A 14,328-nucleotide genomic window follows, 5' to 3' on the forward strand; every position below is an offset into this window, starting at 1 on the left:
GGGGCAGATGGCAGACAGCGTGTATGGGTCTTGTGTGGGGCGAGCGGTTTGCTGATGTCAACATTGTGAGTGGGGTGGGTTCATGGTAGTGAGCAGGCATAAGCTATTCTCTCGCTTTTGCCCTCGCCCTACCTCCTTTCTGCGTGCACCAGGCTGCTGTGGTGAAGGCTGTGTGCTGTAAGGCTCGCCTGCCCCTCTCTCTCTTCTGTGCTACTTACAGTTACACTGCTTTAATCACAACCAGGCACTTTGCTGGGCCTATTTTCCACCCCTCCCTCTCTCCCTCTGTATATGTATCCCTCTCCTTCTTTCTCTGTCATTAATTTAATCAGCCTCTCTCGCTCTTTGCCTGTCTTTCTTTATTTCTGTCTGACTTTCTGACTCTCTTTCTCTCTCTGTGTCTTTTTGGGTTCATGCTGTACTTTCTCTAACCTGTGTATTGTTGACTCTGCCCCCTGCAGGAGAAAGAGAAGAAGTACATGCTCCAAGTGGACAATCTGAGGCTGAGGGATGTGGAGAAGAGCTTCATGTCGAGCAAGCAGATATTCGCCCTGTTCAACACTGAGCAAAGGTTAGTTCTTTGGTGGACATTTCAATCATAAATGATAGTTTGTCAAATCTTTTCAGACCTCAAAAAGTAAAGTAATATAGCTGAATCCACACAAAACATCTCTCCACACACATTGACCACACACATTCTCTGTTCCATCAAGGCAAGCACCCACACAAGCACGCAGGCATGCAAACATCCCTCTCCTACTCCTTACCATGTAGCTCAGTACTGTGACACGTCCCACTCACTCCCACAAGAATGTACAGGTAACTGCCAAAATAATGGAAACCCTTGAGTAAATGAGGGATACAAAGTATATTGAAAGCAGGTGTTTTCAAACAGGTGTGGTTCCTGAGTTAATTAAGCAATTAACATACCATCATGCTTAGGGTCATGTATAAAAATACTGGGCAGGCCATTATTTTGGCTACCATGGCTATACCCCCATAGGATGACAATTCCCCCATCTACAGGGCACGAGTGGTCACTGAATGGTTTGACAAGCATGAAAACAATGTAAACCACAAGCCATGGTCGTCTCAGTCACCAGATCTCAACACAATTGAATACTTATGGGAGATTCTAAAGCGGTGCCTGAGACAGCGTTTTCCACCACCATCAACAAAACACCCAATTATAGAATTTCTTGTGGAAGAATGGTATTCCGTCTCTCCAATAGAGTTCCAGACACGTGTCGAATCTATGGCGAGGTGCATTGAAGCTGTTCTGTCTCGTGGTGGCCTAACACCCTATTAAGACACTTTTAGTCGTTCAGTTTTTGTCATTTTTTTTATATTTTTTATCTTGTTTGTTTTGTTTATTTATTCATTTATTCCCTGTGAAGTACATTGTGTTGCATTCCATGTCTGAAATGTGCTGTATAAATAAGGCTTGATTTGATTTGACTTTACTTTATGTTGGTATTTCCTTTATTTTGGCAGTTACCTATATGTAAATCCTACTCACTATCAAACCACACACCTACACACACACACACACACCACACACACACACACACACACACACACACACACACACACACACACACACACACACACACACACACACACACACACACACACACACACACACCACACACCACACACAGCACACTCTCAGACTTTCCCCTTCGTGTCCACAGGAATGTGTATAAGGACTACCGTCAGCTGGAGTTGGCCTGCGAGACTCAGGACGACATAGATGGGTGGAAGGCCTCCTTCCTTAGAGCCGGGGTGTATCCTGAACGCGTCACGGTACCACACACACACACAAACCTGTACATTTCGTCAGTAACTCCGCCGGTCCAAAACATACAGTATAGCTGATTGTGATGATGGTTTGCTTTCACAGTACTAGTGGCGCCAGTCATCTAACATTTAACACCATCTCTCTTTCCCTCTCTCTCTTTCTCCTCCTCCGTCATTCTTTTCCTCAATATGTCCTTCATTGCTGTTGGACCCTATAGGAAAAGGAGGGCAAGGTATGTGATTTGTGTCGTGATGTCTATTCCAACTCTTCACCCCTTTCTCTTCACCTATGCTCAAGCTAGCGTTGGCAATTGAATTTGATACTGAACTCTGATTGGCCCTAAAGATTTATACAGGCACAGTCTCCTTTTTCGTCTCGCCTCATTGGTGCTGTTTCTAATCAACGGCCCAGTCATTCATCATTCGCACCAAACCAGGAAGTTCAAATGTCGCTCTCATCAGGGTTCTGCCATAGCTGTATTATACAACCATCTGATTGGAATAGGCTAAGCAAATGAAGGAATTATCATTGGGGCGTGAGCCAAGAGAAAGTGGTTCAGAAGGAGACACGTTGTCTCCAATGGCTCTCGTCTGAAAGCAGTCACACGGTTAGCTAGCACCAGTAGAGTGTGTGTGCTGGCTCAGTTTGAGGTTATTTCTCTTTAGAGCCAGTTTAGGACTATATAGTAGATGTAATTAATGATGTGTGATATTGAGGATTATTTCAATACGTTGTGTGATTAGAGCGATCACTTGTCTCCATCGTTCTCTTTCTCAACTCTCATTCACATATTTCTCTCTTTCTCTTTCTCCCTCTCCCCATCCCTCTCCTTTTGCCTCTCTCTCCTTCCCTCTATCCCTGTCCCTCTACCTCTCTTCTCATCCTCCAACCCCCCTCCCTGGCCTTGTCCTCCAGCAGAGTGAAAGTGGAGACGGAGAGAACGGCTCAGATAACTTCATGCACTCCATGGACCCCCAGCTGGAGAGGCAGGTGGAGACCATCCGCAACCTGGTGGACTCCTACATGGCCATCGTCAACAAGACCATCAGGGACCTCATGCCCAAGACCATCATGTACCTCATGATCAACAACGTGAGTCCCCATTGGTCGCTTTTTCTTGTGGAGTCGTAGGGCCAGCGGATTTTCATCCTTGTCTTTGAATCTGTGTCTGATTGGTTTAGACTTGGGAAACCAGCTGGCCTGTGAAATCTCTTACCAATCAGTGACAAGAATGGGTCAATTAAGTGCAAGGGAGGAAGAAAACCCTCTTTCATCTCCACAGCCACTTTTTCCTAGGTTATTGTTGTAACAAAAACGTAAATCTCCAACTCCCCCCATTCCTCACCTTTACTCTCCCCCTCTCTTCCCCCTCCTCCACACAGACCAAGGAGTTCATCAACGCGGAGCTGCTGGCCAACCTGTACCACTCTGGGGACCAGAACAGCCTGATGGAGGAGTCCCAGGAGCAGGCCCATCACCGCGACGAGATGCTCCGCATGTACCACGCCCTGAGGGAGGCCCTAAACATCATCGGTGACATCAGCACTACCACTGTCACCACCGCCATGCCGCCGCCTGTAGACGACTCCTGGCTGAGGCCGGGGGGAAACAACTCCGGGGGAAGGTACGAATGGAGGGAGAGAGGGAGGAAAGGAGAGGAAGGGAATGAGGGCAAATTATATGGGTGAAGGTATGGATGGATGGAGGGAGGAAGAGGAAGGAGGGGATGGAAGGAGGACAACAGCTCTGAGTAAAAGGTATGGATGGAAGGAAGGAGAGGGGTAATAAGGGAATAGAAGAGAGTGGGGAGTAAAGGATGAGGGGAGTAGGACTGATGTTGTGGCCTCCCCTGCTGGTGTGAAAGAGAACTGCCTGCCGAAGCACTCAGCCTCTCTCTCTCTCCCCCTCCCCCCTCAGGTCCCCAGCCAGCAGTCCCACTCCGAACAGAAGGGCTCCCCCAGGTCCCCCTGGTCGCCCTGTCTCCCGTGGCTCAGCCCCTGGTCTCCCTCCTGGACCCCCTGTCCCCTCTCGCCCAGGGGCCTCCCCGGACCCTTTCGGTGGGCCCCCCCCATCAGTCCCCTCCCGGCCTAACCGCGCACCCCCCGGTGTGCCCAGGTGAGTGAAACCGAACCCAAACGTTACATCTCAATGCAAAAAGTCCCCAAGCCTATCAACGTGTGACACTACACTAGGTCCTACAGGGAGACAGACAAGCCAATGAGGTTGTGTAAGTGATATACTATGAGAGTGGTGATGATGGTGATGATGATGAAATCACATCTAAGCTGAAGTGTCAATGCTCTCTGTTGCTAAGGGGGATGTGAAGACGCCAGGAGGATTGATGGAGGTAAATGAGAGGGGAGAGAGCTTGGTGTGATAGAGGACAGAGCCAGATAGACAGAGAACGTTAGGTCCAGAGGGTGCTGAGAGCTAGAGAACAGATGGGAGGTAGAGGTAGGATGGATGAGAGACATGTCATAGATGGACCCTTCCAAAAGCCCAGCTCCTGTAGTAAAACATTGCCACACACACACCTAACATATCTTTGACTTAGGTTGTTGTACCGATTTACATTGCTAACTGCCAAGAAGGTTTCAGGCGTTACTGACTTACATTTCCTACACACTACTAGAACCTCCCAGGAACCAACGGCTTTAATTACATTTACTATTAGTGGTAAAGCTGTGCCTTGACTTAAGGCCACATGTTCTTATCATTCCCCTAATAGCCCTCACCAGTAGCCTCTCACTATTAGTCTAGTGGCCTCCTCTGTGGTTGGTTGAGTCCTTTGCTAGAATATAGTTTTGTACTAGAGAACTATCCTATATCCCCCTCTCCCAACCTTAGTCTTTATAGTTTAGGAATAGTGTCTCTTATCTATCCTATCTCCGTGTTGGAAATAAACAGAGAGAGAAAGAGAGGGGAGGATAGGGACAGAGAGAGAATGAGAGCGAGCGAGAGGGGGCGTTTTTCATTTTCGTTCTCTGTTAAACTGCCTCCGCACTGCTAACGTTTGCCTTGTGCTTGCCTGTGGTTGTGAGCTAATGGACACTGTACTGATCTGATGTGAACTCACGGTCAGGGCAGCAGCTTGCCTTACTTAGGGAGACACACACATTGCCTGACACTGCTCTTGCTCACACACACCCTCAAACATCTAAATAACCCTCAAACAATGGCTCTAAGGCAGCCGTGTTGAAACCAATTACCCCAAATAACTTTCAAATAATGCTCCAAATCTGATTGGTCCATGGGGAGAGCAGTGCTTTGTCATGCGACGTGGGTCTCTCCTGCACTGTAACCTGTATGTGTTTGTTTGCATTCCTCTTCCTGTCCATCTCCTTCACCACACCTCTATCCCACCGTTGACTATGGTTCCTCTTTCAGAATCACTATCAGTGACCAATGAGGACTAACGCTTCTGGTACGTTTGGTACTAATCACTGTCATCATCTTCATCCTCCTCTTCCTCATGCTGCTTTCTCTTAGATACCGTCACCTCACTGCATGCCCATCACACTCTCCTTTTTTTCAGAGCACTCCCTAATGCCTCTTTTAGCATTGCATGGACAAACACACACAAGCACACACACAGGTCGTTTGTGCATTTGTGTCACTGTGTGAGCCTTGCTGTTATTTTGTTATTGTCTGCTGAAGTCAAGTTTCTTTTCTAGTTTGGGAGAGGTTTGTGTCGATGAAAAAAGTCAGAGGATACCTCTAGATACGCACATGCATACACACACTCAGACACACACACACTCACACATACACACACATGCATATACACACACGCGCACGCACACACCTGACCGGAGCTGCTTGTTAGGGGTCAGAAGTCAAAGGTCATGGGTTTGTGTCAGTGTCGGCTCATGACATCTCACCCCGTCCCCAGTCCTGTCTCTGATTGTTTGGTGGCGTGACACATTGCTGTGCTATATTTATCCTGTCTAAATGTCAACATAGTATTCAATAGAGCCTAGGGAAGCTGTCAGAGAAAGGCTGTACTGTGGGTGGTGATAGTGATTTCTAAAGGGTATGTTATGTCTAGTTAACGTTTATCCAACTAGCTATTCTGGCGGTCATCATTTACCCTGCCTCCTATAGTTGAAATCTACTTTTTAGCATTTATGCTAACTAGCCCCTCTTTTGATAGTGAAGTAAAGATAGCATAGCCTTGATGATCATGGCAGAACTACTATGGAGATTATACATGTGTTATGTACCCTTTGTAGCAGTTATAATCACACAGCTGGAGGGGTGAAATGCAACCCTCTATTGCTCACGTTTTGCATGCTGATTGGGTTGAAAGAGGAGAATATTATGGATGATAATATAGTGGAGCTATACTGCCCTCTTCTGGGCACCAAAACAACTGCCTGTCACCAATGGAAACTATGTACACTGAACAAAAATATAAACGCAACATGCAACAATTTCAAAGATTTTACTGAGTTAGAGTTCATTTAAGGAAATCAGTCAATTGAAATAATTTCATTAGGCCCTAATCTATGTATTTCACATGACTGGGAATACAGATATGCATCTGTTGGTCACAGATAACTTAAGGTAAAAAAGATAGGTGCGTGGATCAGAAAACCAGTCAGTATCTGGTGTGACCAGGATTTGCCTCATGCTGCGCGACATCTCCTTCGCATAGAGTTGATCAGGATGTTGATTGTGGCCTGTGGAATGTTGTCCCACTCCTCTTCAATGGCTGTGCGAAGTCGCTGGATATTGGCGGGAATTGGAAAACGCTGTCGTACATGTTGATCCAGAGCATCCCAAACATGCTCAATGGGTGACATGTCTGGTGAGGATGCAGGTCATGGAAGAACTGGAACATGTTCAGCTTCCAGGAATTGTGTACAGATCCTTGTGACATGGGGCCGTGCATTATCATTCTGAAACATGAGGTGATGGTGGCGGATGAATGGCACAACAATGGGCCTCAGGATCTTGTCACGGCACCTATGTTCATTCAAATTGCCATCTATAAAATCAAATTGTGTTCGCTTATGCCTGCCCATACCATAACCCCACTACCAGCATGGGGCACTCTGTTCACAATGTTGACATCAGCAAACCGTTCGCCCACACAACACCGTACACTATCTGCCATCTGCCCAGTACAGTTAAAACTGGGATTCATCCGTGAAGAGCACACTTCTCCAGCATGCCAGTGGCCATCGAAGGTGAGCATTTGTTCACTGAAGTCGGTTACGACACCGAACTGCAATCAGGTCAAGACCCTGGTGAGGACGACGAGCACATAGATGAGCTTCCCTGAGACGGCTTCTGACAGTTTGTGAAGAAATTCTACGGTTGTGCAAACCCACAGTTTCATCAGCTGTCCGGGTGGCTGGACCATACCACAGGTGAAGAAGCCGGATGTGGAGGTCCTGAGCTGGCATGGTTACACGTGGTCTGCGGTTGGAGGCGGCTTATGGTAGAGAAATGTATATTTAATTTTCTGGCAACAGCTCCGGTGGACAATCCTGCAGTCAGCATGACAGTTGCACGCTCCCTCAAAACGTGAGACATCTGTGGCATTGTGTTATGTGACAAAACTGCACATTTTCGAGTGGCCTTTTGTTGTCCCCAGCACAAGGTGCACCTGTGTAATGATCATGCTGTTTAATCAGCTTCTTGATTTGCCACACCTGTCAGGTGGATGGATTATCTTGACAAGGAGAAATGCTCACTAACAGGGATGTAAACAAATTTGTGCACAAAATTTGAGAGAAAAGCTTTTTGTACATATGGAACATTTCTGGGATCTTTTATTTCAGCTCATGAAACATGGGACCAACACTTTACATGTTGCGTTTATATTTTAGTTGAATCTATATACTGTATGCAGTATATTCCAAGATTCATGAAATCTGCAGGAATTATGTGTTTTAGTGTGTTAGCTGTTATGTCTGATTGTATTCTCCCACATTGTCCCATAAAGCTGTGTGTGTGTGTGTGTGCGCGTAGTAGTATGTCAGAGTGGCGTTGAGTTATACCGCTTGTGCGTAAGGGGGAGACACCCAGCCAGAGTGACAATCCTAACTCATCCCTGTCTTCGCTTATATCTGTGTCCCTCTGTCCCTGTGTTTCTGTCTGTCCGTCTATGTGTGTATCCATGGTCCTCTTGGCAGCCGAAGACCCCCGCCCTCACCAACCCACTAGACTACTGAGCCCCCTTCCCCTCCGACTCACCACCTACCCCACGGCAGAGAGACCAAGGACTGCAGAGCAACCTTCCTTACCTAGACCTGACCCTTCTTTCTCCTCTCCCTTCTCTACTAAATGACACAGTCACGTCACACACACGCACAAACCCACAGACAGACAGACAGACACATTGTATACCCCCAATACAGAGAAATGCATTCACCCTCCACTGTATATTAAGGACCATTGTAGATAAGAATTCGAACACATTTACACACACTCAGACACACACATTTACATGTGTAAGTAGTCACACACTTAAACGGACAGGGCAGTGTATGCGTGGGTGGATTCAGCAAATATGGACGAGAGGGTTAAGGAATGCTATGCTGAAATATTTTTTCTTTCTCACCCTCCCCTTCAGATGGGTATTTCTGGTTGCTGACTTTCTTTCTTCCTCTCATATCTGAATTATATTTTTTTCTCTGATAATTTGGGATATTGATAATGATCTTTTTTGTTCTGGTTGACATGTTATTCTGTGTGTCGAATCTCTCTCGGGAGTAGATGCATTATCCATCTATCTAGGAAAGTGGAGTGGATCAGAAGGGATAACTGCATCTGAACAACAGCTTTCTTTTTGTTGTCTTCTGCTATGATCATCATGATCCATACTGGTCCCTAAAGTCACAGGCTCGGACAAACCTGACATAGATGGGCAAGGGCCCTTTTAGTCGGAAAAACACCCAAAGAGAAAATATATACATTAATGGTACTGACTCTCATGTGTCAGAATGTGGTATCTATCTCTGTGATTTCTATGTATTATTTATGATACACTGATTCATGTGTCCTATTATATCTAACATCACGACAGTGTTTCCTCGCCTCTGAGTTTGGGGACATTTTCTCTCGTTATGTTTCATTCACTTGTTCATCCTTCACTTAATCTGGCTTCATTATGTCCTCTTTCCTATCTGTTTCTACTTTCCATTTTTATTGAATAGCGGGCCATGCAAGGGTGGGCCCTCACCCGAGAGCCCACTACCTCCTTTTGACTCCTAGAAGCCCCCTTTTTTGCCCCTTGGGACCCCCTGACACCCATCTTTTCTCTAACACGCCCCCCTTTCCACCACTCAGCTCCTACATGTGAATCCACACTATCCTTCACACCCAACACACACACCAATCAGAGATCTCAGCAGCTCTTCACAACAGCCTCCCTCAAAGTAAGGGTGGAGGGGGGAGCAAGAGAGAGGAAAAATAAACGCGAACCCCACCCTCTCAGTGGCCATACCATTCTTGTTCATGGATAGAAAAATAAAAGATCTCTTCCTCCCCTTCAGTAGGAGTGAGGGTGAAGAGAACGTGTGGAACGTTCTGCATCTGTGTCCATGTCCTACCTTCTGTAGCCACCAGGCCTTGCGTCACTGTGAAGGCCCATTCTTATGTGATGTGATAACCATGATGATGATGTATTCCTGTGTCTGCAATGATACAACGATTGTTCAGGTGTTCAGACTAACTGTGATCTGGTCACAGGAGGTTGGTGGCACCTTAATTGGGGAGGACGGGCAAGGACATGGTTTCCATGGGTTTGATGCCATTCCATTCGCTCCGTTGATCATTATGAGCCGTCCTCCCCTCAGCAGCCTCCTGTGGATCTGGTGTAGATCGGTGTAAAATCCTCCTTGACCAGCTCCCTAAGGCACATTTGAAGACATGTTTCTCTCTGTGCTTCAGTCTCTGTACTCATGCCACGAGTGCTGGGGGGGTTGTGAACTAGAGGGTCTCCTGCTAAAACCTCCTCCTCTCCCACTTGTCAAGGAACCACTTCACCAATGAACCACTTCACCAATGAACCACTTCCCCACTAGTGAAACTCAGTACCTTAGCGAGGCGGGATCTAAATAGAAAGTGCAATATGTTCTTATTGGACGGCTTAATGAGAGCTGTCCACCAATCACACCAGACTCAGAGTAGCTGCTCAGCCTGAGAGGAGGCAAGGAGACAGACAAGGCCCTAACGGTTCGTCTCAATACTGTTACATGGCATCCTTTCTCCTTTCCTCCCAAGGAAAGCTCAAACATTGAAGTTGTTTTCAGGAAGACCATTTATAAGTGTTGCCAGTCCAAAATTAGATTTTTTGACCCTGAAAGTGTTTCCAAGAGCAGTGACCGTAACAGGAGAACGTGTGTTGAATATCATTGGAACTGTGTAATACGTGTTGGGGCGGGGGACACTGATTTTGGCATGGCTTATCAACTTTTTCCTTTTCTTTTCTGTTCTTCCCTTTTTTCTTTCTTCCCTCTCTCAGTGGTCAAGGGGGTGAGTGAAGACATCAGGTTTAAAACCACCAACAACCCAATCAGTGATGGTCTATACATAGAAACCTATATACACACACACACCTATACAGTGCACCTCTCCCGCTCCCATGTCACTCATGCGTTCCATTGCTGTTTGAGAGATGTGAGTTGACCCCCCTTTCTACCAGTGGACTCTGTCTGTAGTTTGTTGTATTTTTGACCCTGTTGGTAATAATAGTATATGGGCTCATTAGCCTACCCACAAACCCCTGTTTCAGTATCCATATCGTACTCACCTCATACAAACCTACCCCTCTTCACAACACCCTTGAGTCTTAGCAACAGCCAATAAATAAAAAATATTAGCTATTATGAAATGAATGATTAATTCAGAGTACATTTTATCATGGACATATCTTACTTGTGTAATGTATCCTGTGTGGTGCATCTTCTGAAATTGTGTTCCACTTGTCTAGACGTTAGTTGACATTGTATGAATACTGAATATTAAATTATTACAAATAAGTGACTGAGTGTGGTGTACAATGAAACATGATAAAATAAAGACAAACAAATAAGTGAATAATGTTATATGAAATCCTTGGCTATGGATGTGTTGAGTATTGGCAGGTTGTGATTAGTAGTATGTAGAATCATTTTTCGCTTGTTTCTCGGTCTCTGTCCGGAGAGGAAATGAGGGGGCAGAGTAAATGTTTGTATTCTATCCTGCTGTGACAACTTCGTCCTGTATCTTATCTTACTGCTGTCGGTGGAATGTGTCTGTCCAACAGGACTGCTTTGTCAAGAGATTAAAAGTCAGCTTACTGTACCAAAATGGTCTGAGTCTTTTGTCGAGGAATCTCACTCAAAATGACATCTCTAACAGGACATATTGAAGGTAGAAGCACTTACAAGGATCCATTGACCAGATGCTGTCTGCTTTGCTCAATCACTTTTAATCAGGAGAAATCACATCAGAAATATACTGCCGGAAGCCATTTTGTTCTCTCACAACAATCCTACATTGCATTAAAACTGATTAGTTTCGATACTTATTACAAATAAATATATTTTTTTACTTTTGTATTAAATCACAGACGGTACCCCCACCCCTTCACTTCAGCTGTCCGTGTGTGTCCTGAAGCCAACAATGGCTCAGACAGACACACAGACAAGCCCTCTGGGCTGCTAGCAACACTACAAACAGCCATTACACTTATTCCCACACACCAGGCAGAATGAATATACAATATGTTACACAGTTACAGTATATACAGTTCCTTTAAACAGAAGGCATTCACCTCTGTCTCTTAATCATCATGTGCTCAATCCCACACATTCATTCAAAAGAACAGTTTGAATTAGAAAGCGTGGGAAAACTATTTCACTTGTTACTTTTACTCTCTCGTCACCACCTCCAAAACAATAGCTGTAAATGACTAAAATATTCTCTTGGTTTTACCACTCCCAAAACAAAAGTTCTCTCTCTAAAGGAAAAGAAAATGCAATGAATTTAAATATTCAGATGGGATCACTTTCAACAGAAACCACGTCAAGTCCTACTATGAAAAGTGCTTTGCTTCAGGTTAGACATGGTTCAGATCAGGTACACACACACACCTGAAAACTCACTCCAGAACCACCAAAAACTTTTTTCAGACTGTTTTTGACATGCTTAAAGACTTCCATTCTTGAATAAAAATAAAATACGGACATCGGTAGTCAGAGATACACTGGAAGCATAAAAATTCCAAAATATCCTAAATATTATGGGAGTACACACATTTCCCCAAAAACTGCAGGGTGGCAGAGATGCGCCTATGGCAATTTCATCTTTATTTGGGTCATCATTGTAAGGTTATCTAAAAACAGAGGACCTTCCTGCATCTGTCAATCAAACAGCAAAGCTTACCCCATTGCCCATGACTTGTTACTGGAATCATTACAACCCTCTATTCATATGTACATACCTACACATCCTCCTAGCGCACACACACAATCTTTCGGTCACTTCAACACACACTCTGTCTTCATTCGTGGAACTCTGAGCCCCGATGTGCCAAAGTGCACATGATGACATAGGGCTCCCAAGTATAGAAACCAAATGTCTAGAATGGATCTGCCATAGAAAAGCTACTGTCCAAAACTAAGTGATGGGACAGGGTTTGATTACAAGGTCTGTCCAATTTTAGTGCAATAACCTACAGTAAAAGCCCATGTAACTTTAGAGAGAAGAGACAATGACATGAGGATACAATTGAGATTGTGAGTCTGTTTGATAAATTATTCAATCTTCATCCAGTCTCAAAGGGAGTGACTTAAATTATAAATGAGACATGTTGAGGGGCAACAAGCACAACATAATTGAAAGATTGATAAACAAGAGATGATCAACTGGTGCTATGAAATGGGGCCTCAAATAAATAAACGCATAGCAAACTTGAGGAATACAACTGAGTTGACTGGCTTATGTGCATAAATAAGATAAAGCTCTAGTGTACATACATATGTTCAGATTTCAGTGTTTCCACATAAAAGAGGATGGATAGACAAGGTAGTTGTAGGGGTGAGCAGCCATGTGTCTACATGCTAGTTCCTCTTTCCTGACGTCCTATGGTGTCTCCCTACTTAGAAGTGAAAAGTGCAAACTGCTCCCATCACTCCAAATGCTAGTGTCTTTACCAATGCTTTCCTGACTGACTTCCACCTCAGGTAGGCCAAGGCTCCAGCCTGGCCCTTACCTCCTTCATGTACTGTACCCAACTCCTCCTGCCCTCCTTTACCCCACCTGCTATCCTGCCCTACTCAGACAACACACTCACTCCACTGCCATAGAACATACCAACAGCTACCAAGGGCTGTGCCTCGATACGGTACTCCTCCATTCATGACCACTTGTCTGAGTGAGTCAGTCTTGTCGCCGATCAGTGGTCATGGAGGAAAGGCGACGAGGAAATTAATTGAGACAACCCACGCGCCAAAACCAAGCCATGTCTGTCTCTCCTACCAAACAGACAGACTAGCCCAGTTCTGCTCCAGAGTCAGACACAAAAAACCATAGCCATGTCTGTCTCTCCTACCAAACAGACAGACTAGCCAGTTCTCCGCAGAGTCAGACACAAAACCAAGCCATGTCTGTCTCTCCTACCAAACACAGACTAGCCCAGTTCTCCCAGAGTCAGACACAAAACCAAGCCATGTCTGTCTCTGCCTACCAAAACAGACAGACTAGCCCAGTTCTGCTCCAGAGTCAACACAAAACCAAGCCATGTCTGTCTCTCCTACCAAACACAGACTAGCCCAGTTCTCCTCCAGAGTCAGACACAAAACCAAGCCATGTCTGTCTCTCCTACCAACAGACAGACTAGCCCAGTTCTGCTCCAGAGTCAGACACAAAACCAAGCCATGTCTGTCTCTCCTACCAAACAGACAGACTAGCCCAGTTCTGCTCCAGAGTCAGACACAAAACCAAGCCATGTCTGTCTCCTACCAAACACAGACTAGCCCAGTTCTCCTCCAGAGTCAGACACAAAACCAAGCCATGTCTGTCTCTCCTACCAAACAGACAGACTAGCCCAGTCTCCTCAGAGTCAGACACAAAACCAAGCCATGTCTGTCTCTCCTACCAAACAGACAGACTAGCCCAGTTCTGCTCCAGAGTCAGACACAAAACCAAGCCATGTCTGTCTCTCCCTACCAAACACAGACTAGCCCAGTTCTGCTCCAGAGTCAGACACAAAACCAAGCCATGGCTGTCTCTCCTACCAAACAGACAGACTAGCCCAGTTCTGCTCCAGAGTCAGACACAAAACCAAGCCATGTCTGTCCTCCTACCAAACAGACAGACTAGCCCAGTTCTGCTCCAGAGTCAGACACAAAACCAAGCCATGTCTGTCTCTCCTACCAAACACAGACTAGCCCAGTTCTGCTCCAGAGTCAGACACAAAACCAAGCCAGTCTGTCTCTCCTACCAAAACACAGACTAGCCCAGTTCTGCTCCAGAGTCAGACACAAAACCAAGCCATGTCTGTCTCTCCTACCAAAACAGACAGACTAGCC

At 45.6% G+C, this 14,328-nt stretch overlaps 1 protein-coding gene across 1 annotated transcript in view; it reads left to right on the plus strand.

Moving 5' to 3' along the window:
* The window catches only part of LOC111964527 (dynamin-1-like), a 93,469-nt gene extending 84,230 nt beyond the window's left edge, over window positions 1-9,239 (plus strand). The window contains 7 exon segments of the mRNA XM_070443597.1: window positions 462-571; window positions 1,695-1,806; window positions 2,019-2,033; window positions 2,717-2,893; window positions 3,184-3,425; window positions 3,719-3,916; window positions 7,945-9,239. Of these exon segments, the coding sequence (XP_070299698.1) occupies window positions 462-571; window positions 1,695-1,806; window positions 2,019-2,033; window positions 2,717-2,893; window positions 3,184-3,425; window positions 3,719-3,916; window positions 7,945-7,975 (885 nt within the window). The 3' untranslated portion in view covers window positions 7,976-9,239.
* The last annotated feature ends 5,089 nt before the right edge of the window (window positions 9,240-14,328 follow it).

The sequence above is a fragment of the Salvelinus sp. IW2-2015 genome, linkage group LG5, assembly GCF_002910315.2.
Source record: "Salvelinus sp. IW2-2015 linkage group LG5, ASM291031v2, whole genome shotgun sequence".
Classification (NCBI taxonomy): domain Eukaryota; kingdom Metazoa; phylum Chordata; class Actinopteri; order Salmoniformes; family Salmonidae; genus Salvelinus; species Salvelinus sp. IW2-2015.